This window comes from Xiphophorus hellerii, chromosome 7 (genome assembly GCF_003331165.1).
Source record: "Xiphophorus hellerii strain 12219 chromosome 7, Xiphophorus_hellerii-4.1, whole genome shotgun sequence".
NCBI classification, from domain to species: Eukaryota; Metazoa; Chordata; class Actinopteri; order Cyprinodontiformes; family Poeciliidae; genus Xiphophorus; species Xiphophorus hellerii.
Genome location: NC_045678.1, coordinates 11,919,335 through 11,946,660, shown reverse-complemented (window position 1 = coordinate 11,946,660; position 27,326 = coordinate 11,919,335). Strand labels below are relative to the sequence as shown.

General features: G+C 39.0%; 1 protein-coding gene across 6 annotated transcripts in view; it reads right to left on the bottom strand.

The window, feature by feature from the left end:
* Positions 1–27,326, bottom strand: part of il1rapl1a (interleukin 1 receptor accessory protein-like 1a) — a 208,557-nt gene that overhangs the window by 65,845 nt on the left and 115,386 nt on the right. For all 6 annotated transcript variants that reach the window (XM_032567302.1, XM_032567303.1, XM_032567301.1 and 3 more), the window contains one exon: positions 840–914. In XM_032567302.1, the coding sequence (XP_032423193.1) occupies positions 840–914 (75 nt within the window). The remainder of the gene's footprint in view (positions 1–839; positions 915–27,326) is intronic.

The following is a 27,326-nucleotide window of genomic DNA, read 5'->3' as shown; positions in this document are numbered from 1 at the left end:
GGATTAAAGATAGAGACAAATGACACAAATAGCTTAAGGGCCCGCATTGTGCAACCTGTTCATGCATAGGTGTGAGTCGGCTGACATGTGAGGCTGTGCCTGTCAGTTTATCAACAGCAGCAATTTTTCACCCTTGATCAGCCAACCGTGGAGGCATTTCAAATGAACTACCTGCATTCCAGCAGCATCAGATTGAAGACAAAAGGCAGGCTCTCTGTGAATTATTGGACCTTCTTTGGGCTTTGTCTTCATACCTCCCCTTTGTGTCACAAACTCTTCCAATCTTTCTCCGATTCTCCAGACCTCTCAGTCTTGTCTGATTGGCTGCACTGTGACAGACACATTAGCCATTCACAGCGTGGCAAGCGCCATGTGGACAGAGGACTGTGCCCAGAAATCAAGCAATATGCTGTCACAGAAAAAAAAATAAAAAAACAACAAACAAACCACTCGCATATACTTGCTCTTGCATGCATGTCCACATGGTAGTCCCATTGTGACCTCACGTCAAAAAAGACAAACAACGGCGACAGAAAGCGGCCGCCTCTCAATGTGGCGAGCCAGAGTACGGAAGCTCGGTACCATATGGGCTCTTCATTGTTGACAAAACAGCCTTAGGGATAGTAGCATCCACAATTAGCATATACAGAAACCACTTTTTCATTTTCACCATCTCCCCAACAAATAAGTGATATCACTGATCCGCATGTATTGCCCAGAGGTGTGGGGAATACGATTTGTAAAGTCATCAATTTCCTTTAATTTGGGGAACAACACAGACAACAGTGACAGCAGCATGTAAATAAGTAGAAAAATAAAACATCCTAAGATGGTCTTACCGAGTTGTGTCTCCATGTTTGTCGTCTTGTTTTCTGCTGGAAACAGGATCTTTGGCGGGTCGACGGTTATAGGAGCTGAAAAATAAGAAAACAGACACAAATTGAGGCATGCGCAAAAAAACCCAAAAAACAAAAAAACACGTTTATCTTTCAAAACATAACTGCTGCATCTTTATTGCAACAGTTTAAGCTTCTGCAGGTATAATGTTTCATTCACCTGGCCTACTTGTAACTAATGCATCACCACTTTACTAAAAACATGGCACCGTTTATTCTGTCTAAGTGTTATGTACATGAAGAGCCCTTGTAGAGTGTAAGAGTGTGCCTCGGAGAGAGGGAGCAGCTGATGCTCTAATGATGCTAATCATCCATACGGTGGATGTCAAACCTGCTGCTTAAGTCTCTACTCTGGGGAATGCCGGAGCATGCTGCAGTTTTATGGTTTGTATAGAGGTGGAGGCACTCCTTAGGGTTAAAAAGGTTTAAACATTGTCTTGTATCTACAAAAAGGAAGAAAAATAAGTTGGCTTCAGAAAAGGGGAGACCATGATTTTACACAACATAATTAGAATTAATTTCAGGTATCAGGAATTTGTATGATTGTGAATCTTTCTGAATATTGTGATCCAGATGTCAACTAGAATCAATATTTTGAGTTTCCATTACAACAACATCTCATTATTTACCATTAGCTTTAGCATCTTAGCCACTGAAATCTATTTTAACTGTAAGCATCACAGTTACTGTAGAACATCTTGAAGTGCTTTTGTAGCACTTCAAGTATGTAGTTATGTAAGAAACAACATTTATTCTCAGTATCATTATCAAGGGCAGTGAGTCCATGCAACTCATTAAATATAAAATTGGCAAACAAAGTTAAAACTTAAAACACTTAAAATGTAACACCCTACCAAATACTGGATTCAAGTCCTTTGCAATTGTAATACCGCACAAACTAATACATGTTTAATGACTACAATATTGTGCAGAGTGCGGCTTTATTTATGCAAGTACACAATTTGTCACTTAAAACAAAAACAGTAAGTCACAGGTTTGGAACAGAGTTACACCATTTCCCATTTGATAGCTAATTACCATGTCTGCGACACCAAGATTTAGTGTTTACAAGTCAGGGACACTTTCACTTTCATCTAGTGCGTCACTTCAAGATGCAGTGTTGGATGTTTTAAAACCTTGAGTTTGAACAATAATAATCATGTTTGGGAGTGCACACAACACTTTTTGTGGACACGTAGTAAATTAATTGAGGAATGCTAAACTTTTCCTTATCATTCTGGAGGAGTGTTAACTTCATTTCCTGTTATACTTCAATTAATACTTCCCATTATTCACCAAACACAAGACACACTTTTTACATCACTTATAGACCTAGATTAATTAATATATGTTAGGTAATAACATCATGTTTTCATATATTTAAATACATCATCAGAAGCTACCATGAAAGAATGATTGAATATAGCTTTAATACTGAAATTTTTTTATTATTATTTTTTTTCACAGAGAGATTTTTTTCTTTCTTGTGAGAAGTAAGTTGAACAACCCTTTCTGTATCAGCCTTTACAATTTACATAAACAGTTTTGGCAACAGAAATGCAAACAGCCCATGACATATTCCTGGTTTAGGGTAATTAAAGCTCAGGGATCAATGCTTAAGGTAGCATAACAGATCCTTTTCTGATCCAAAAATGGATCAGAAAAGGTTCTGATCCTTTTCTGATCAGAATCATCATACATCATCCTTTTTTGGATGATGTATGATGATGTACTTATTTCTTATAAACAAGAAAAGCAATGGTATTTCAACATAGGGCCACCGTGTGGACTAGTGGCACACAGGCAAGTTTTAAATTTTTGAAGTTTGGGCACCAACAACCACCATATTGATCTACAACTCCCGAAAGGTCATTTAAATTTGATCAAGCATTTTTAATAACAAATGTAGCAACTTCAAAAAGAAAAAAAAATCCATTTGACTTTCAATATTTCTGCAAAACAAACTATTCCATACCAAAGAAGTCAAATCTTTATCAATAGGAAAGCTCTTGTCTTAGCACATAACATAATTCACCACAACCAGAGATGATTTTCTGAAAACCTTTTTAGTTCCATAATATCAGTTCGATCAGATGTCACACCTGCTAGTATGTAAATAGTGACTGAAGCTCAGCGATATCTGTGAGAGGGGCGGTCACGGGTGTTTAGTCACGACTGTTTGCACCATTAATAGATAATCAGCACAAATTACACTAGATATGGAGGCAATTTTAATTACATATCAAACTGCTATACATAATTACACAATGGGTGATCCTATAGCTAATTATTGTACCATTAGCTGTACCAGGCAAACAAATGAGGGCAATCTGTGTATGGAACACAAGTGGGGAAGCAGACGTGGTACAGAGATGGACGATAGGACACGACAAAGAGTAACCTGCTAATCACGTAAAGAAAGTAAAGTCAAAATTCTTGTAAAGATGACATTAACAAGCTGGCTGCAAAAGCATAACCCACATTCCCTTGCCCTACTTTTGGCATACTGTGGTTACTTTAGAAAATCTCATCTACCACCCTTTTATAAGGAATACATCAATTATCATGGCTTGGGAGGGACCACCATTTAAAAAGTGACAGACTCGAAGATGATCTCAACAAAAAGACTCTGCTTGCATTGATAAGCACCCACTGACTATAAATGCAATTAAATATGCAAATATATCTGGTAAACTCTAATAAAATGGTTTTGTGCCTCACAAGAAAATAATGGTAACCTCATGCGTCTTGTATTTATACTGGATTTTATGATTGTGTGTTACGTTTGTAAGGTAAAACTTAACCATGAACATGATCTTGAATGTTTAACAAGTAAATTTAAGTAAATAAAGCATTAAATCAGCAGGAGCTTTTGGAAAACCTTCTGCTTCCCAGAAAATGTTTTTGTATTCCAATTTAATGCTACAGACAATCCAACCTTATTTGACAGTTCTGTGGGCAAAATGTGGGAATTATTTAAGCTTCACAATTGGCTCATTTGGGATATCTAGGCACATTTTAAGCTTTTAGATCACTTTAAACATCACTGTAAAGCACAGATTTTTAGTAGCCTAAGGGCAGAGAGATGCTGTATCCTCTGTGCTGTAAAAGCTGAATAAATTTCAAGAGTTGATACAAAAAATAAACTATTCAGCTACATAATAAAATACAGTGTTTTCAGCCCTTCAAATCACAACCTTTTGAGTAACACCAGAGCTAAAAACAGACAAACTAGAGTCACAGAACCAGAGCTCTCATGCTTGTGTTATTTTCCTGTGTAAACCAGATAACATACATAATCATATTTTTATTTCCTAAACACAAACTATTGTTTTTTTTTTTTTTTTCAAACTCCAGCTAGGCAAAAATGTATTCCCTGCTTTATTATGCTATTTTTCACTTGTAAAAAAAACAAACATGTTATACAAGTACATTTACCAAATATAATTTGATTTATGATTTGATTCATTTCATTTTCATATAAAAGCACCTGTCAATATATTTTTCTACCTATAAAAGCTGGAACATTTTTTAGAGGTAGTTTTACCACATTAACTTGATAGTTTTCTTCACTGCAGCATGGTATAGATATTTTACTTCCACCACTGCCATACATTTTAATAAATCCATTCATATTGAACAATCCATATGTGACCAGAATACAGACCCCGTTACACATATTTTAAATAACTGCTTTTATGCTCCAGTTGCTTAAAGATCTCAGCTAATTTCCAAATTCTGCATCTAAACGCTTAAGAAACTTGTGAATGACCAATTAAAAAAAATACTTTGAATTAAAAGTATTTCAACTGTAATTTCTTTCTCTAAAGCTGCTGACCTGGACTGTTTATAGCTTAATTGTAATTATTTGACTATGACATATTCTGCCACAGCCTTTCAGATATCATTTAGAACAAGCTATGAACTGGTTATCAAAAGATTTTTTAAATCTTAATTTCATGTTGCCTGTTTGTGACAAAATGTGTTTCTCAAGGCTCTCTATTGGGATTTCCTTGTAGCAGAAAATTGGGGTCTGCACCAGTTTGATGTGGTGAATAATAAAAAACCCAAAAAAAACAAAGCTCTAGCTGATAATCTGTCATAATCTGACATAGACGGTGTCTCCTGATCACATACTTTAATTGCACTCAGCATAGCTTGCAATAAAGTACAACAGGACCTTATGTTGTCCAGTTAAATTCAACTGAAGCATTTTAAATATATTTCAATCACAAATGTTTCTTTTCTTATTTGATAAATCGTACTGTTTTCCATTTATGTTGTTTTCAATTGGAAGCCATGTAATGAATACAGTCTGATTTGATACATTGTCTTGTTTGTCTGTTTAAAGCAGGCCTATTTTCAAATTAATGTTCTGCGTCTCAAAGATTTACTTTTAAATTAAGGTATGATATTAATTCAACAGACTTTGAGGCCTTATGTTTGTGCTAAAAATGTAGAATCCAGTGGGTAAATATGATGAAATGATTCTGCAGTTTTATTGCACTTAAGTAGGTTTTAAGTGAGATTAAAGAGCAGCTAGCGTGTGCTCTGTATGTTTGTGCGGATGTCTGCAAACTGGACTAACATGTTGGATATATGAACAGAGCGTGGGACTGTGTGGGCGTAAGCTTTGTGATCAGTCATCCAGAATCCCAATTCTGCTTGGTGGCAAAGCTCAGTGGACTTTCCAGATGGATTATTCCGGGTGACCGACTCTAGGCAAACAGCAAATTAATGAATTAAGGATAGAGCTAAGATACTTAGATCACTGGGGTTTTTCTGTCACTGTTCTCATTTGCGGGGCTGCTGTCTGGGATTTGCATTAAAGATGTAGAAAATTGGCTATAAAGGTGAAAGTGAGAATATATTGAATGAATAAACTACTCTAGCAGACACATCAACACACGAGAAAGCATTTATACTCACTACAGATTAAAAAAAATGATATTTTTAACCACGAAAGGGAGTTAAGCTTGAGAAAAAGAAAAACAAAATAGGGGAAAGGATACATGAGCAAATATAAAGTCCTTGTATGTCCCTAAAGACGACTTCTCCTCTATGGCTGATAGACTCCTGTACTATACTGAAGGAGATCTCCATATATTAAGAGTGACCTTCCTTTGTTTTATAGTCACCTTTCAGCCAGTTTCATTTCAAACCTGATGGCGTAATAACCTCCCTGTATGATTTTCTTATAAAGTCACCTTATTGCATAGAGAATTTGGTTGCAGACTAAACTATTTCCCACATGAAAGCAGCTGAGCAGTGAATTTGTTGGTGTCATCTGTGGGACGATAATAACAGCACTTATATTCATTCTTAACCATATCACACAGCATCACTGTTCAGCTCTGTTGCTCTCTCAAAAAGCCGTGGAAGAGCCAAAACATTTCAACATGTAAAAGGAGAGTGAAATTCACTCCCCAGAACAGCTTTGACAAGTTTTTGCATCAATATCAGAAAAAAAAACATATCTATTGTCACTAAGAGAGAGAAAAACGACCCACTTTTGAGCCAAATGGTCATTTAAGGTTTTATTACCGCGCTCAGATTGTCTAAAGATGAAATATGTCGATAATCAAGCTGCTCAAAGTGAAGTTCCAGCTGTGGGACTTTAATAACACACACTTTTGTGAAATAAGAATAAAAAGAAAATTAAATGTCTGCCTATCAGCTCACTGCTCATTTTGAGACTACGCTAACAAATGACTGGAAGCTACATTCAAGAATTCATTACCTAATAAGTACGACAGAGAGAGCAATTAAAAATATATCTGTTGATGGATGAAAGTGACAGAAAAGCCAGAAGATAAAATACCAATGACAAGTGACAAAGACAGGAGGGCTGGGAAAATGTATGATTGATTACAGAGTTACTGTTATCTGCTGTCTTCTCTGTATGTGGGCGTGTGTGCGGGTGTGTGTGTGTGTGTGTGTGGGCGTGCGTGTGTTTGTGCGTGTGAGCACACATGTACTTTTGTGCACCACAGGTTCTTGGGTTGAGTCATGTATCTAAAATCTGCTTGTAAAACTCAATCGGAGTTCAAATGTTGACTCTAAGCATTGGCGTTAGGGAGGAAACAAGGATCATCATGTAAAATGTGAAAAGAAAAGCTCATTGTGTGCACACATACAATCAACGCCACCGGGCCCTCTGACCACCACCAGCAGGCAAGGTGGGTAAGGTGTCTTACAAAAGGACACGACAGCAGAGGCAGATGGATCATATCATGAGTAGAACTAGGGATGGTGGTATTTTAATAATATTCCAACTTATGGAATATGACTTTATGAGATTTTATGCTATAGTCATATAAAGGGGGGGGAACAGTCTTTTTTTTTCTTCTTCTGTTTATCACTTCAATCACTTTTTTGATGCATGTTGGGGATATTAATTGTTGCACACCTCAAGTGCATTCAGAAACGTCTGGACTGAGCACAGACACTCACAAGACGCTCCTGGAGATCTGTAAAGCTTGTGCAATGATTACTAAAATGACTACAGTGTCTTTTCAGTCAAACTGCAGAGTGGACTGTGAGGCATTAATTCACCATCATAGGCTTTGTAATATTGACCCAACCAGACATGTGGATGTTAAAATCCATCCATCCATCCATCTTCTTCCGCTTATCCGAGGTCGGGTCGCGGGGGTAGCAGCTTCAGAAGGGAGGCCCAGACTTCCCTCTCCCCAGCCACTTCTTCTAGCTCCTCCGGGGGAATCCCGAGGCGTTCCCAGGCCAGCCGAGAGACATAGTCCCTCCAGCGTGTCCTGGGTCTTCCCCGGGGCCTCCTCCCGGTGGGACGTGCCCGGAACGCCTCACCAGGGAGGCGTCCAGGAGGCATCCTGACCAGATGCCCGAGCCACCTCAACTGGCTCCTCTCGATGTGAAGGAGCAGCGGCTCTACTCTGAGTCCCTCCCGGATGACTGAGCTTCTCACCCTATCTCTAAGGGAGAGCCCAGCCACCCTACGGAGAAAACCCATTTCGGCCGCTTGTATCCGCGATCTCGTTCTTTCGGTCATGACCCAAAGCTCATGACCATAGATGAGGGTGGGAACGTAGATCGACCGGTAAATCGAGAGCTTCGCTTTTTGGCTCAGCTCTCTCTTCACCACGACGGACCGGTACAGCGCCCGCTTGACAGCAGACGCTGCGCCAATCCGCCTGTCGATCTCCCGCTCCCTTCTTCCCCCATTCATGAACAAGATCCCGAGATACTTAAACTCCTCCACTTGGGGCAGGACACCCCCCCGACCCGGAGAAGGCACTCTACCCTTTTCCGGCTCAAGACCATGGCCTCGGATTTGGAGGCACTGATCCCCATCCCGGCCGCTTCACACTCGGCTGCGAACCGCTCCAGCGAGAGCTGCAGATCACGATCTGATGAAGCCAAAAGGACCACATCGTCTGCGAAAAGCAGAGATGAGATCCTAAGGCCACCAAATCGGATCCCCTCAACACCTTGGCTGCGCCTAGAAATTCTGTCCATGAAAGTGATGAACAGAATCGGTGACAAAGGGCAGCCCTGGCGGAGTCCAACTCTCACCGGAAACGAGCCCGACTTACTGCCGGCAATGCGGACCAGACTCTGACACCGGTCATACAGGGACCTGACAGCCCGTATCAAAGGGCCCGGTACCCCATACTCCCGGAGAACCCCCCACAGGGCTCCCCGAGGGACACGGTCGAACGCCTTCTCCAAGTCCACAAAACACATGTAGACTGGTTGGGCGAACTCCCATGCACCCTCCAGGACCCTGCCGAGGGTGTAGAGCTGGTCCAGTGTTCCACGACCAGGACGAAAACCACACTGCTCTTCCTGAATCCGAGGTTCGACTATCCGACGGACCCTCCTCTCCAGGACCCCTGAATAGACCTTGCCAGGGAGGCTTAAGAGTGTGACCCCTCTATAATTGGAGCACACCCTCCGGTCCCCCTTTTTGAACAGGGGGACCACCACCCCAGTCTGCCAATCCAGGGGAACTGCCCCCGATGTCCATGCGACATTGCAGAGTCGCGTCAACCAACACAACCCTACAACATCCAGAGCCTTAAGGAACTCCGGGCGGATCTCATCCACCCCCGGGGCCTTGCCACCGAGGAGCTTTTTAACCACCTCGGCGACCTCGCCCCCAGAGATTGGAGAGTCCAACCCAGAGTCCCCAGGCTCCGCTTCCTCAGTGGAAGGCATGTTGGTGGGATTGAGGAGGTCTTCGAAGTACTCTGCCCACCGGCCCACAACGTCCCGAGTAGAGGTCAGCAGCACACCATCCCCACTATAAACAGTGTTGGTGCTGCACCGCTTCCCCCCCCTGAGACGCCGGATGGTGGACGTTAAAATGGTGGATGTTAAAATGATAGACAAAAACCAGCAAATATCTCTGGTAACTCTCCTGTCTGCACTCTTACCCTCTTTCCATACTTAAGTAAAAAACAACAAAAAAAAACCCCTTAAAACATGAAATTACTTGGCTTGTACAGTCAGTGAATGGCTATAAATATTTTCAATGCCACTTAAACACATAAGAAAATGGTATGACATAAAAGTAGTGCAAAAAGGGCAACCTCACTCAGTCAGATTTTCAACCTTCAAAAATAATTACATTTTATGAATCATGATGAAGCACCTTGTATTAAGACTAAGCAGTTCAATCAACGCGCATCAGAAGGTGAACATTGTTTTAAAAAAATGAGCATGAAATATGTTTTTCATCTGCAGAATAGCTAACAGTAAACAGGGAAGGTAAAGAGAAAAAAATAAGAGATTCAGGGGAAGTCTCTACAGAATTTAATGGACTCCCTTTGTGATTCGTAGTTGAGCAGATAAATGAAAACATTACAAACTCACTTGCATATTAGCACATAAGACTATGTTGAAACACTGATTTGAAATAGATGAAAAGATACAAACATCTTTTTTCTCTTTTCATGTGGCAATAATGAACTGAAATCTAGACTTTCAAAAGTGAGAAAATAAACTCAAACACTAAATAGTGTGCAAACAACTGATGCTACAACTGCAATTGCTGTTTTTCTGATCTGATTTGCCCGCTCAGCCAAATACGAAGCTACTACACAGCACACATGCAAAAGACTTCAATCGTCTTTTCTTTTGGTCCATACTGCTGTGGTGTGTGTGACAGATAATATGCAGCACTCAGATGTGGTACAGTTAACACATGCTTTATGCCAAGTAATTTACCTTTAGAGCAAAGATCAAGAGTAAAGAAGATGAGACTTTAAATTGTTTTTGGGAGCTTTGAATGCAGAATGTTTATACTACAATAATATCAAATATAAATAAGCAACTTTTCTGAATTCAAGGGGGAATTCTTTGCTACAAGACTTGAGAGTGAGCTCAAGAGAAAGAACACATCACAATGTTATGGAAGAAAGATTGTGAACCTACATATGTAAAATACAAATAAAGGTGGGAGAGAAATAACTAGCGAGGCAGAATTATGTCCATAAAGGATTATGGACATAGAACTTAAAATATGTCTAAATAATGGTAGAGCTTATTGTGAGTAAGTCATCAGATTCCATTCATGTTTTTCTTTGCATATTTAAAGTGAAATTAGGCCCCAAGTTAATGATTTTTTTTTGTGTTGATAAACTATCTAAACAGGTTATTTAGGGTTCTATTTTTATTTCTTTAAGGTTTTATTGGCTCTAGTGGTCTTTATTTGAAAGTAGTTTGACAAGAAACAGGGTAATGAGAGAGGAGAAAGACATGCAGCAAGTGTTGAGAGGGCGGGAATCGAACCTGCGACCACCACGAGGACTAAGGCCTCAATACGTGGGTTGTGCTTTGCCCCTGCGCCACCGCAGCACCCCCTAGGGTTCTATTTTTATGGTTCTGTGCAAATTTGTTTAGTTCAGCCGAAGTTTGCCAAAAACTGGCTCAGTGCATTAATTCACCATCACAGACTTTGTAATTCCTTCTTATGCCGAACGGTGGATACTGAAGTTGAATTCTTCTATTGTTTCCAACAATACAGCTTTACATCGCAGCTCAGTTTGGGTATAAAAGCATCTCTCTCAGACACATGGCCCCACCTGGTGACAAGTCAGGAGTGGGAATGTGGCAGTCAAAAACGATCTCATTGCACATGTGATTTATTTGCAATGTGGTGAGTTGAGCAGGTCTTCTTTGCTCTGACTGCTGGTGAGGGCATGCTGCAGGATGAGTGCCTGTAAGACTGTTTCCTGTGGTTAGGATGCAAAAGGGGCACACACAAATTTACCGTTAAATTCATACAGAGTTAACCCCTTAAAAGTCTAATTTAATCAAGACGATGGACTGTAGCATCTCTCGCAATAAATAAAATCTGCTAGTCTGTGTTTTTTTTAACCAAGTGTCTTTGTTTTTAACCACTGCCTATACAATTGTCTTTGCAGAAGTGGACAGGTGGCAAACATAATTTCAGAGTGCACTGCGGTGCGACGTCTGTGGGTATTCCTTGCTGTCAAATTTCTGTAATTCCCTCTGTGTTTTCAACATCACAGAAACCATTTGGCAGTAACTTTGGTCAGGCACGAAGAGAAAGAAACAGAACACAACAAAAAGTGAAGAGGTGGATTTAATATCACTTCATCGCTTGCACCTTGCAATCAAAGTCTGTCTAGACGACGATGATAAAAAAATATCGGTTTTTGATGAAATATGAACACACAGGGTGTGAAGTGTGTTTGGCACCCTTTTTGAGGTAAACCTCTAACAGGATCATTTTCACTGCTCAATCTATTTTCTTTCTGGTCTCCATGAGAAAATGTTTTCTTCTCACACTGTCATCTTTTCCTCATCCTTGGCCCTGGCACTTTCACTTTTACATCTCGGTAAGCTTGGCCTTTCTCAGCTTCACTTTGCCTCCACTGAACCCAGGCTGTGCCCTCAGCCCTCCTTGGCAGCATGCACAATGCAATCTGTGTACCTGTGTGGTGCATCTCGGAAAATATCAGTCTTGAACCTTAATGTTTTATAATGGTACGAGATTACGCTACAGCGTTCTTCCATTACGGCACAGCTTACAGACAGAGCGCTCAGATTCAATAATGCAGGTCAGTACTCTTGTACGACTGCCAGACTGTAACCTTAGTGCAAACCTGAGTATAACACATGCTTCCTAAACACACACAAGCATTTGCACATCCCGGCGAGCCACACATGCACTGCAGAGAAACACGTGTTGTCTTGCAGGCCGGCATGCCACACACCCAGGCAGCGCAAAACACCTTCCTGTTAGCCTCAGATAACAAAACCCAGTGGGGTGGCAGTGAGAAAGGAGACATTTCTACTAAATAAAAGACCAAAATGTTAAATTGATCCCCACATGGAATTTATGCAGATAAGCAGAGCAAAAAATAAGGAAAATGTGACACAGGCATGACAGAAAAAACAACAACTGACCACTGAAGCGTCCAGTAGCTACTCTTACAGAGGATTAGCTCGTAATCAGCTCTGATCTCAACGGGTGATTCAGAGGAAAGCCCTAGTGACCTGGTATCCATTCTGTCACTCTGTTGGAGCAGTAGCATAAGGCCAACCCAGTCAACTGCAGCAGAGAGTCAAGGCAGGTGATACAAACCTGAGGGACAGGATTAACACAGTCCTGGCACATTACAGCCAGCATGCCCTGTGCAAAATCCCTCTGGAAGGTTACATTTATTTGTCCTTTTTTTCCTCTCCTTTGTTGCTACTCTGCCCACCAGCCTCAGGTCTGTCCAGGTGTGTAAACACAGTGGCAGAGCCAGTGGGCTACCTGAATATGAGGCAGAGCTTTCCATGAAGCAGCAGAGGAACAGACACTCAGGCTGCGGGGTCACTTCACCACCATCTGCTCCATCGGCTCCCTTTGACCCGTCTCCACAACAACCTCAGCAGCTCAACTGCCCCCCACCCCTCAGCTGTACGTTTTAATGCTGCAATAAAAAGGTACAAATTCACTCAAATATGAAAAAAAATAACCCTGAATTTTACATTAATTGAATTATTGTCTAATGCAATTTCAGTCCTGGAGTAACTGGAATACGAAAAGGAGATTATCTAAATTGCTCTTCTGGAAAATCAGTGCTGCATGTGTTTTTGTTTTTTTTTAAGAAACTCCACTAACACATCTAATTTGTCTACATTTCTACCCATTTGGCTATTAAAGTGTCAGTGAAAAATAAAATTTTTCATTCAGTTTCAGATTTACCATCTACAAATTCTTTCTATTCAGTGTCTGTGTTGTTATACAGTAACATTTAAATCTTACCATAATGTCTGCAACAATGACTTTATAGGGAATTTAGAGGGAGGCAATGTCTTTGTCTCTTTTTATAGCCCATTTAATAAAGAAATAATTTTCAAGCAAAACCAAACATAAATTAGGCTTTCATATAGTACTTCACATTTTAGCAGCTATGCACCAAAAATAACATGAGACAAAAAAGTGCAAACCAACAATTGAGAAACTACACAGATGATCAAATATTTGCAGGGAAGTTTGTTTTATATTTTTCTGTTTGAAATTATGATTACCGATTGTTTTTACCTAAAACTCCTCTTCCAATGACGTATTTGACTGCACAGTGATTCTTGAGTTTTTCTATGAACAGCATTTCCCGCAGTCCTTTCAAATAGTAGATTTAAAGTTAAGAGCTCTACAGCTAAATATTTTTATATTTATGCATGCCTGTACTTTAGATGTTTGTTATAACTCTAGGGAGTGGCTTGGCAAGAAGAAAATCGCATTGCTTTGAATGGATGTGGGTAGTTTATTACATTGATGAGTAATTATACTAATTTGGTAGTTTTTCATCACAAAAAAAAAAGTGAGCTATGTTCATACAGTATTTCCAACTTGAGCAAGTTGGCATTCAGGGTTGATATAGACTGAATTATAATCAGGCAGGACATATTTCATGGATGTTAATAGGGACAGAGAGCAAGAAAAGTTTTAATTTCAGACACAGCACTTACCTATTTTAAGTCACTTTCAAAGCATGTCTAACTTTATGCTCTAATTCAATAAAATCTTGACTTTATTTACATATAATGTCAAAACCTAAGTGTAAATTTCCCCTGGATACAATGTTGTGTAATGTTCCCGCACTCAGCTAGGGCCATTTCAAGCTCCCTAGTTTAAAAACAAAATCCTTGATGCTAAAGTTCACAGAAAATGATTTTTTCTGGTAACCCATTTCCACAGAAAATTCTTTCTTCTGAATGTTAGCGTTGTTCCACTCAAACAGCAAAGGTAGGAAAATAAAGCAGCTGAAAACTTTAGTTGGAGAAAGGCAAAGAGAAGACAAACGCATACTGAGTTCTGGCATGAGAAGTCCCACTAATGCTACAGCACGTCTGGCCTGTGCCAAATTCTAATTAAAGATTCATTAGTCTTATCTGTGAATATGCCCACAAGATGTTCACATACATGATCGCTCATAACACTCCAAGTTATAAATACACAGTCACACTTACATAGACAAATATATACTAAAATATATAATATGCTCTGGTATTTAAACAGTGTAATTGAGTACTGTTACACAAACACTCTGAATGGGAAGAAGCAAACATTAGGGTGGCACTTCTAATGGACTAAGCTGACCTTGAGAGATGTTTCACCAGCTGCCTTAAGTGAAGCTCTTCACGTAACACACGGTGCCAGGTCTGCGAATCACGTGTTTGTTTTCTTCCCCTTATTCAAAAGCCTAACAATGTTCTTCTGTCCCAGCCTTCAGAGACAGATGGAGATCATTAGCTTTTCTCTCCCCTCTCCGCGCAACGATCTGTCAAGTCTAAAGCACCGGTGCTCTTCATCTTGCCTTTTCATTCATCCACCTTCCATGTTTGCCCCTCACTCACCGTCTCTGTCCATCCCGTTCTACACAGATTTATATCCAGAGGTTTCAAACTCCGCCGGAATCTTACAAGTTTAACAAGTGCTTCATCGCTCTTGTCAGAAGTAGTTACAGGAGTCATGACACACACTTCTCCAGACAGCGGGAATTGATGAGAAGCCATTAGACTCTGCTGATCCCACAGTGAATGAGAAGGCCTCCATCAAAGGCTTTATTCTCTGCCGTGACATCGAACCTCTCAGACTAACCAGATTTTCCACTTCTACAATATGTTTTCATGTATTTTTACTTGTAAGTTAAGAGAAAGTATAATGTTAACTTCTTCTGACCAAAAAGGTTCAGTCTGATCACATTTCCAAAGGTACCGAGTCTGTCAATGAATCTTTGTTGTTGTTTATAGAATTAGGAGGCACAAGAAACAAGTACTATATCATGTCATCAGTCTGCATCCAGAGTCTCCATGGTAACAATTTGTTTTCATGGGTAGCCGTAATTTCCACCACTTGTATCCTGGAACTGTTTATGACTGAGTGATGCACCAAATTCTGCATTTTTTTGCATCAGGTCCATCAGATTCTTACCTTGCATGAAAGGTCTACATTTACAGTAGAAATTAGGCACTGGAAATTATGTCAACCATGATTAATTCGTAAAAGTAGTTAGACAAGTAAAAAATCCAAAGGGGTGAATACTTTGTATATGCACTGTATATACCAACGTAATATTTTCTGTAGTAAGTTTGCACATGATTCTTCTTTTATCATCATGTTGTGTTTGCTATACCTTAAAAGTGGGAATTTAAAGGTTATTTTTATCTTTTTGGTTTGCTGTGACATGAAATAAGCAAACCAAAACCCAACCAAACCAAACATAGATTGGGTAAAATTTAAAACCACGCCTCCAGTAAGCAAATGTTTCTCAACAGACAGAGTCCAGACTCTCTGTACAAAACAAAGTGTAGACCAGTAGGCAGGTTTTTACCAGGGTAGCTTAACGTCTATGAGGGAAGCAAATTAAATGCAGTTCCTTGACCCAAAAGTGTGGCTGGCTTACTTTTCTTTTTCATTTTGGATAGAATCACAATTCTTTAGGGCTTAAATTTAAGCATGCATGTTTTCTCACCTTTCTCCAGTAATTATATGATCCTTGATCATGCACAGTATCTGCAACATTTATAAATGAAGTCATTTTCCTAGTAAAGCTGATCTGCCTAAACTGTGAAATTCCAGGGACTCAAATTGTGATTGGCTGCTGGACACATTGGACACAGACCTCTGTGTGTTAGCTAAATGTCATACTGATTGGTTGCAGTTGGGGCATTGTTTCTACAATTTTTAGATGTAATTTCAGTGTGATCCGTTTTCAGTACCGGTCCTCATTACTGAAAACACAACAGAACTCAGCTTCATGTAGCAATAAAAACAGCATCCTGTTGTCACTGCTCAAAAATAAAAATTGTATTATATAAATTATGCAAACATCTTCCTCACATATTATCAGGTGCATTCAGACAATAAAGTGCACACATCTACAGTATAGACCCCACACTTGACTGCATTATTTGAGCAGCTAAAAGTAGAAGAGTTGATTTAGTGCTTTGACCTCCCTGCGGTGGATGAGGTTAAACGAGATCAGGGCTCGGTTCTCTTTCTCTGCTTTTAAAAACTTGACTAGCTCCCTGGAGGATGCCTAATCCTCTCAGACCACAAATCAAGTGGCAATTTCATCCCTGTAAAAACCTACAGACATACACTTTTAGAAAATGAACATATATAAACTACACAGTGCTGCTCTACTCTCTGAGAAAGCTGCAATATGAGCCAGAAATGAGGAAAAAGTAAACATAATTTTCTTCAGGGAAAGTGTGATATGAGAAAAATCTGAACAAGGCACAGCTAGTAGGGAAAAATAACAGAGATTAAGCATATTTATGTGGAATTTTTTAACATTTTCTTTTGCAAAAAATAGTTTGTTCCAACTGGAGTTCATCCCTCAATATGCTGCTGGTTAACTATGTTAAGAGAAACTGTAATATTTAGTTTTGTTCGTTTTTTTAAAAGTTATTTCACAGATGGTCTCATTTTCCACAAGTACCATCAGATAAATGGTAGAATCCATCGCAATGATAGTGAGTTATCTGAGTTTTGCTCCATTAAAACATTGCTAAACCATGACACTTCCACCTCCAGACTTCTCATAGGCTGTCCACATGTTTTCACTCATGACTGTATGTCGTTCACATTTGGTTCCATTCTAAATCAGATTTAAACCATGTTTAATAGGCCTTTAGTTCCTGATGCAGGTTTTATATTCAAACCGATTACAAAATAAAAACAGGAATTCAAGCAAACAACTTACTTTCACTGTAACAACTTCATACCTTTGATTTCCTAATAAGTGTCTTAAGAGATTTTAGGCTCACATTTTCTGAAAATTTGTAATAACCTCATTATCATCTATTTGAGTGTAAAATATTCGTCAAAAGCCTCATATAAAATCCTTCGGCTCGGATAAAAGGGAATCAGCTAACAGGTACATCGTTCAAATGAGTCTCAAAACGGACAACTGGCACCTTACTTTCACATTCCCTTGGAATGAGGGGACACCAGAGGATGTACTGCTATCATGAATATTTGCATTTCGGATTCAACCACCTGTTCGTTTGAAAGCGTAGCAGCAGAAGGAAACAGAGGCTTTGACAGTAATGACTAATCATGGACCAGTGACACAAAGCGAGTCTCTTCACAGGGAGTGCTTGCTGCAGGTGAGTCACATCCTAAATGCACTTATTAGCAGGAGTGAGGGAGGAGAGTGTGGGAGACGGGGTGAAGAAAGGAGGGGGAGAGAAATTTGTTCCGCACGTTAGCTGGCATGCTTGGGTGCACGACAACAGAAGGCTGGCATAATGAATTTTGGCACGCAAACGGCTGTTAATGAAATAAAGAACCCCACCCCGACAGAGGTGCGAATGTGTGTGTAACATTTATGTGCAAAAAGACAGAGGAGGGAGGAGACAGAAAAAGTTGAGGTGTCAGGCCAGAGCACTGTTACTGTAGACAGAAAAAAAAAAAAATCATTCATTATGCTGTTGACTTTTCTTATTTATTCCAAAGTATTAAAATTAATATGTTTTAGGGAAATAAGCAATTTTTGTTCATGTGAAATTAATACATTTTGGTTCAAATTTTACTCTAAAAATGTTACTTTTTAAGAAAAATGGTTAGCAGCAACAATACAAGGCAAAAACACTGCAGTTAGGTTTACCTCCCCGCGCAACAGTCTCCGAACTCATGATGACTTGTAGAAACAAGAGCTTAAAATGCCAGCAAATTATAGCTCCAGAAGAGTGAAAACACTGTAAACTTAAGGAATAATGATTGGACTCATAAAAGCTGTATTTTTTTTCAGTGATATTACAGTACAGTAACTCTTGAACTAAGCTGCTCTTATACATCTGCTTTCCTGGAAATGAATATGTAGAGAGCACTATATGTACTGTATACATATTGGGTGCCAGAGGGGCAATTAAATAAATGATTTCTCCTCTGGGAAATATGGCCTTAGAAGACAGTAAGTCTAAAAACCTGACTAGAAAAAATGTATTATAAGTCAAGAGAGATTGTTTCAAACTGGTTCTTCTGCAGAAGGTCATTGCTTCGCCTGAACTGTGCTAGCTGCAGTCAATTTTGTCAGATGGTTATGTTATTTATTGGCGGCAACAGTTGATGTAGTTCTGCAGCTGAACTTGTGCTCAAGGGAATCAGAAAAAAGCCTCCGAGGTAAGAGTCCTACCAGCTCTGGACTAAAACAACAAATATCTCAGAAATCACAACCGGAGAGAAGAAGAAAACCACGACGTTTTGACATACACTATAACAAGCAAGAAGTATCACAACTCCAAAAGAATTAGAAAACTTAGAAATATTTATCTAGGAATTTTAAAACACTACATTAAGTAAAGATAAACTATTTCATACTCGCATACTAAATCGTTGTGTTCCTTTTTTTGTTAGTTAAGAAAACAGAAAACTTATACGAATAATCCAATTGGTGGAGAAAAACTGATTGTTGCATACTGCTCCTTTTTGGTCTCAAGACAATCCAATACAAAATGGTTGCAGAGGGGCAAAATGAGCATCCATCCATCTTCTATACCCATTTATCCCTGTAGGGCCACAGGGGGTTGGTGCCAGCTGTAATTGGGCAAGAGGCAGGAAACACCCTAGACAGGACGTCAGTCCATCACAGAGCAACACAGGCACACAGGACAACACTCACAGAAACGATCATTCGAATAGACAATTTAGAGAGACAAATTAATCTAGCATGCATGTATTTTGGACTGGAGGGGAAGTAAGTCTACCTGGAGAGAACCGTGAAAAAAGTGTGTTGAACCTTTTGGATTAATTGCATGCATTAACGCATAAAAGTTGACAGCTCCAGTTTAAACCCAAACCAAGTCCAGATATAATTGACGTTTTTGCATCTGTCTTTTTAATGAGTTCTTGGCTTGCGCTCTCCAACATGCTGCTTCCAGCTTGCTCTGCTTTTATGCTAGCTGATTACATTGTCAAGAAGCATTACTGCAGTTAGCCAATCACTTCAACAGTGTACCATATTGTGCATTACAAGTAACCAATGAAAAAGTCAACTATACAGCAAGACAAATAAGTATTTAACTTAGGAACATTTTTCTCAGAGAAGAAAAAACAAAACACACAAGTTAAAATTGTATAATGCTAAATAGGCTATAAAAAGGTTTCTCATTATTACTTTTTAGCAGAAGAAACATTGACAGACATATTATCCAGTGAACCACCAATTGGATCATGATCTATAATTGGAAAGAACATTTAGTCATTAATCAACCACGATCACAAGATTTCTGACAGAGGAGTCAAAAAAATAATCATGAGTTGTCAAAGAACCAAGGACCACTGAAAGAAAGACGTGAAATTAGCAGGTACAGTTCTTACAAAATGAAGCAATGGACTCAGCAATAATGAATGTTTACTCCACTGCTGAAGAAAAAGAATGTTGAAGCTTGCATAAAATTTGTAGCAGAAAAATTGAACAAGGTAATTAATTATTAGCAACATGGTCTGGTAACAAAAAAATATGTATATGTTTTTCTTTTTTAATCATTGCTCACAAAACAGTACGTCACCAGCAAAGTAGGAGGATCATAAAGCAGAGTTATACAGTATGTCAGCCTATGCTAACAGCAGAGTTCATCTCCACTTTTTGTTACTCAAAACTTAATTTGTATCCTCAATTTGGATTTGAATTTCTTTGTGTGTCTGGATTGTTTGCATTGTTCCCAACATCTGTGAATTTCATGTCAAGAGTCCCATTAGAAATACATTTAATGACAAAATATTAAAGCTCGTTTTTCACTTTGTAAATATTCAGGATTTTGTAAATTTTAAGACGTACCGTAATTAGATTTTATGCAGTTTACATAAAGTGTGTTCTCAGTAGAACAGGTGGTGGATGTGGCTCTGATGTGATTTATAAATCCTCTAAAGATAAGCCTACCCTCACCCTCTCAACACGAAATGCCTAATTGACTGTTAATTTGGTGCTAATTATGTAACATGTTATCCCAGTGAGACACCCCAGATGCCACGAGACGAAGGTGTTTAGAAGAGTGTTCGGGGCTGCAACGCAAAAAAGGGCTTTATGGAAACACTTCATGTGAGAACCATTCTGCATCAAGTTAGTATAGAATAAGGTGGAAAACCAAACCAAGAAATAATTACACTACAATAAAGTTAAATAGGAAAACTTTTAACAGATATCAATGGCACAAAAATGACCTGCAACTTACAGTTAGAAAAATATGCTAATTTTCTTTTCCTTACAAACAAGACTTCGAATAAATCATTCAACAATTTGCAGAAAAACTTGGCATATTAAAAATTAAGCACCAATTTTTTATTACTACTGGGAAAACGATAAACACAGAGACCCTCACTGTGCCTTTGAGAGGTTGAGCCAGGGATATTTTTGTGGCGCTGAAGCTCTCTTCTTTATCTGTTGTCACTGTGCTTTTGTATTGACTCTAAAATTGTAGGTTAGATGTTTACCTATTGATAGTACTCACTGCATCAAGAGACTGGGAGTGGAATTCACAACAAATTATTCTGTAGTAAATCAAATGCAGCACAAGTAGCATATTTTAGAAGTAATTTGCAAACTGAATTTTCTTGTATAACCTGAAAATGGTGAGCAGCTTTGCATTAATAAATAAATAAATTCTTATTTCCGACAGTTTGTGCATTAATATTTATTATGTGCTTTGTAAAAATGCTTGTTTTAACATTGGAAATCAAAGTGAAAACAATAACAAAAACAATAAAAAATGCTTTGTCTTTGGACCATCTTTGGCTTTTATTGCAAAATGCATCAGCTTCTCCGCATGAATTCTTGATAAGCTCAAAAGTGGAATAACTTCCTTGCTTTTGAATGTTTGAGACTGATTGAACATATTCCAAATAGTTCAAAAATACTCAGGGGAAAAAAACAGAAATATTGACTAACATAATTCATAGTGTGATGTAATCTTAAGATGTTTATTCTGTCTATATAAACATTAAAACTCCAAATACATGAAGCTGAGATCAGGTCATGGGGTCAACAGATCCATCCTGCAGGATGTCAAGGCATCACCAGTAGAAATATCTACACAGTGATGCTGTTGGTAGCACTTTTGCCAAACACCAGAAGGTTTTTGAGGAGCAGTTTCTTTTTCTTGTATCAGTGAAGAGCAACACACATATCTGCCTCACCTGACTGGCATGGTGTCTTTTCTTTGCTCGTCTGAAAAGGCTGAGAGAAATCAGCCTCTAGTGTTTACTCAGAGTTGATTGTGAGCTAGCTTGTTCAACACTTGCAGAACTTTTCAATTTCTTGTTCAACTGTGAGCCTCGACTGAACCCACTAATAGATTTCCTATTCTTGTCTAATTAAAAAGGGAGGCCTTTTCCCCCTGAAAGGCTCCCAGAGCTATATTGGGAGTGGGGGGCGAAAGGAGGGTCATCAGATGTGATGCAGTTAATCAGCATAATGCCTGCTTCAGTGGACTGCTAACTAACAACTGCAAGAATGAACCTAGAGCTTACAGTGAGTCACATAGAAGTCACATACTTACCCTGTGAGAAAACTTTAGGGAAATCACAACGGATAGACCATTTTTCCTTTCCCAACTGGTTCATTAGACAGGACAATTTCCCACTGCCACGCAAAAGTATTCACATCTCTATAACTTTCTCACATTGTAACGTCCTAATAACACATTTCGACGTGTTTTGGGGGGAATTATGGAACGTGCGCTGCTTTGTGTTGGCTTTATTGTGAAGTTATGGGCAAAATGAGACATTTTTAATAATAGAAATCTGAAAATCTTGCCTTTAGAAGTTATGTCAAAAGTAAATGCATCTGTCCAACTGTGTTCAATCTCTAAGCTGCTGTGTAAAGACCTCTGAGACTTGATGGAGAACAGTAATGAGCAAACATCATGGCGATCAAGGAGATCAGTAATAAAGTTTAAAATTATGAATTGTTTATACAACAATACCCAAAGGTTTGAACATCCCATTGAGTGCTGTTCAATTCATAATCCTAAATTGACCTATGATGGATTAACCACATCACCGGTCTACAGATTTTTCAGGTGGCAGAACCTGTAGACAAAACCAGTACAAGGTCTACACTCCCGATTTGAAACTTGTGGAAAAGTGACAAAAAGCCAGTTTACCACAAGTCGTGTAGGAAAAAAAGCAAACAGGTAAAAAGTAAGGTGTTCCAGTGATATGAGAATTAAGCTGAACATCTTGGCCTGTATTTAAAACACATTGTATGAGGGCAAAACTAACACAGCAATTCACCCAGAACACACCACCAGCCACATAAATAAACATAGTAGGATGAAGCAGGAGGGTGTTTTTCTTCAGGAGGAACAAGGAACTTAGCCTGAGTTGATGGGAAGCTGGATGGAGCTGATAACAGGGCAATCCTGGAGAAAAAGCTCTTTAAAGGCTACAAAGGTCTTTAGATTTGGTTTGAGATTCACCTTTCAGCAGAACAACAGGCTCATGTTCTGGCTAAAAGTTTGATTATGTTATATTTTGCAAACAGCACTGCAGACACAAACCAAAGCCCGGCCAAATGCTATTACTCAGCATTTTGGGAAACTCCGAAGTTGAATTTCTGTAATATTATAAGAAGGACATACACCATGTGTACAGGACTTGTTAGCCTCAGAGAATCCATGAAAAGAGTTAAGAGGAAGAAAAACATTATACAAGCATAAACAAATAAAATCCCTGTACCAAATGTTTCATGACTGGATTAATGACGTTTGCTATGACTGCATAAAAGTATCGGCTGAGCATAACATCCACAGTCTATAAAACATCTCAGAAACACACAGGACCTTCCAAAGGCAGCACTGAAGGTGCAAAAAAAACCTAAAATAAAAAAACTAAACATTTTCAACAGTCTATATTTCTGTCAAGAAGCTTCACAGCAGCCAAACCGCTGAGACACTTCCAGGACACGGTGCTAAGAGGTGTGCAAAGATTGGTGAGGAGTGTGGAAAAATACCACACAAGACATCCAACTAGCTTCAGGGTATAAGCTCAGGCAAACAGAATAGGTTGAGGTTTCACTCTGCATCATCTGCTGCTGCTCTCTAAAACAAGCAAAGAGTAAAATACTAACACTTTCAAATATTTATATTTGTCTGTTAATGCAAAACCCATGGAAAATGACCAAATAACACCTTAACGTGATAAACTGCATCGCTACCGCAAGGAACTCTTACTTGCCACTCTTATAAGATCTTTGCTAACCAATGTATTACATTTTATTTACCATAAATATATTCTGGTGATGCATTTGTGGTGTATTTAGAATACTTGAGATACCCAAATTCCCAAGTTCAGAACAATTTTACCTGACAACTGTTGGAGGGAAGAAAAATATAAAATTGGATGGAAATGGCCCCTAAATCAATCACTAACCTTTAAATCCTACCTGTTTTGCTCAAAGCAAATGAATGGATAAAAACAAACAAAAATAGATAAACAGTGGAAAGAGAAATAATGGAATCCAAAAAAGTGGAAACAAAAAGGTGTGAAGAAGTAGAATACTGGTGGGCATTTCCTGAGAGGAAGAAAGGAAATGACATTTCTCACACCCACATCTTTTTAAAGCAAGCTAGCAAGTCAGTTAACAGAATGACCCCGTCTCCATCAGTTCACATTTCTTCTAGAGCTTTCCTTTTTCCATGCACCTTTGATTACAGCAGACAAGGTATCTGACGGGAGCAAAAACTCTCTGAAGATGAATCATCATGATGAAAATCTGAGTTAAAGCTCACTAAGGTGAACATGTCAATCAGAGATAACAATTTGCATAATCTCACCCACATTTGTCAGCCTACATATCCACTGGCCACCTGTGTCTTGGTTATCTGTAATTATAGCTACAGCAAATAACACTGGTATGTGGGAGCCGCTGACAAACCCTGGTAATCATCAGCCTTGTTGGCGTACTGCCTGTGTCAGGGAAATGAGCTTGGCAAACAGGAGACCTTCACCTGTTTCGCCAGACTTTATAGAAGGGCAAGAGGAACGTAAGCAGCTTCACTTATCAAAAGCTCCACAGTGGGGCTATAGATCACGCGATGAGACTTTGTCAAAGAAGGACCAGGCAGTGCAGATGAGGTAAAGGTTGCCATCAAAACAACCTGGGCTTCCTCAGCTGTGCCACAGGTCGATCATTTCCAGGCCATACTGATTTGATTTTATATTGCAAAAGGATCTGTGTCCAAGTATTGATTCCATATACTCTACAGTGGATGGACAGATATTTTAGCATTAAAAATCCTTTTTAATTTTGTTGTGATATTCATGCTTTTTGAGAACCAGAATATTAGGTTTTCATTATTTGTGAGTTTTATTTGTCAAATCAGCAGAAATGATGGCTTGTTTGTGTGAAATGAATCCATATATACGATATAAACTTTTTATTACTCTCGAAATTGCTTAAAATTCACCTGTAAATGTTCGTACAGTTTCGCTTTAGGAGAAGCACAGAACACTTTATTTTCTCCCCTCACGCCTTACACACACACACACACTCCCTGAATATGCTGACTCTGGCTTCTTGGATAGCTTTCTCTAACTGTGCAGCAATGCCAGCGGAGGAGGATGAGGAGGAAAGAGAGAGAGAGAGAGAGCGCAATGGAAGCTGAGATGCTGCTGTAAAGACATCATTTTCATTGTGTACCATGGAAAGTGGTGGCAATGCAAAATGGTAATGACAGTTAAGGCGTTTAGTCACGGACTTACTGAAAGGTACTGAAAGAAAACACCATCAATTTGACACGTTCAACATTCTCTGAGCCACTGCCATTGGGCCTATAAGAACAATATAAGACAGCACAAAACTCAGTGCACCTGATGTGAGTGGGCAACATAATGCAATCTGCACAGGCATAAAAATAGTATAACACAGAGACACACTGATGTAATTAGGAATGCAATTCTACGTCAAGCTGTCATAGTTCTATTTGTGTTTCCACCGCAGACCGGAGATGCAATGATTACATGCTAAATGTATGATTTAGAGTATTGATTGGCAAGGAAAGGGCAAGGGTTGCTTTAACCATATGAGGATCAATAACTCCAGGGAGGAAAAGAGCCAACAGTGGGAGTATGGAGAGAAACAAACATGGAGAAAAACAAAACAAAGCAAGAGACCTTGCTGTAATTGAGGATCGTGTACGGATGCATGTCTAATCTCTGCTTGTACAATACTGAGGGGAAAATTTCCCCCTGCTACAAGAGAAGAAAAATATCAAGCATTTCATTTTCCCCATTCCGCCAAAGATTCTATAAAAACTACTATATTCTTACACCACAGGAAAAATCATATAGAAAGTGAGCAGTCAGAACACTAACATTTCCAGTATGTTGCTAAATGATTGGACTTTCAATATCTTCAGACACCTGAAAGCATAAAGCCAGTATGAAATGAGAAACATACAGTAGCTCTCATTTGAGGTAGTCAGAATGACAACATTAAATGTCTAATTAACACCTACAAAACCAAATACAGAGCACATCAAAAAAATCCAAAGACCACATAATAAACAGATAGCCATTATAATTAAACAAAACCAAGACAATCTGGGAAGAAGGAAATGCGATACACATATCTGACACAAAGCAAAAATAAAAGAAATCAAGCTGATAAAACACTCAAACAGGTGCTGGGCAATAAAACAGAGAACAGGTGCGAGGGTAAAGCTGAAAACAAAGATGTTAGAAATGTCCACTCTTTGTCTCGGTATTCCACTATAAAGTTGGTTTGCTATTTTGTTTTGTCGTAAGAATGTCCATCTATAATGTCCATCACGATGATTTTCATTTCATCATTTAATACAGAGTACAGAGGTTGTACTGAAAGTGTCTCCAAAAAAGACACAGACTGAGCCCACTGTTCGCTTTACTGTTAGCATCAACAACTAATTAGGCTATTGATATTTTCAGACTCGTTGAAAATGCCAGGTAATTCCCCTGACAACTGTCAAGTGGTTTGACTCCTTCTCATCCTGACCGGAGGGTTTGAGACATTACTGGAATTTAGCTTTTGAAAGTGTAATAAAAAACATTTGTTTCTTTGCCTCTGTCAAAGAAAGGCCCTGGAATCATGTTTTTGCAATTGAAGTTAGAGAAAACACCAAATGCTGTTTAAAGTCTGTGAGGCAATCTTACCATATTCTCCTAGAAACAAATAATTTTAGGCTTTAGGGGTTCAACATCATCAGCCTACAGTGAGCGCTGTGCAAACCACACACTGATATTCTGGATTCTGTGTGCATGATTCCTTCTGATTGTAGTACGGTTCAAAGTGACCATTTATTTTCAGATATCAGTAAAATTGTGGTGTCCTTTCCCTGTTTTGCCATTCCACTGTGCTCTGCTTGGGTCTATTGATGTGACACATAAGTGGGAATAGTTAGACACGAAGGCAGTGCTTGAAATGCAAAAACATTAACACAATTGGCACATGCCATCTATCTTTTGCTTTGCACCCATACTGCAAATTCCTTAAACAAATACATTTTATGCTCCTACCCCTTTAATTTGGATATATGAGGACATGCTCAAGAGTATGTCCGTCATTCCTCTGTGGCTGAAATCAAAAGTGTTAGAATCTCAATTTTTTTATAATCAGCGTCCCCTGTGGTTGTTAATGGTCACATCCTTATCTTTTAATTGGACAGATGGCTTTCTTGAATTTCTTTTCTTAAGGACACTGTTTAATGAGGGTGTTATTTAGAGCTTCCCAGCTGACCTTCAGACAGTCAAGCCACGATAATACTCTGCAGCAAGCCGTGTTCAGATTGAGGAAAGGAAAGGGGGGAAATAGGTATTGGACATGCCAACATTTTACTTACATTAGTTGTCAGCACCAACTCAAGGAGTCTAACATATAATAGTATGTGCAATAAATAAATAAATATATGTATCTTGAGGGCACAAAAGTACACACAAATATATGT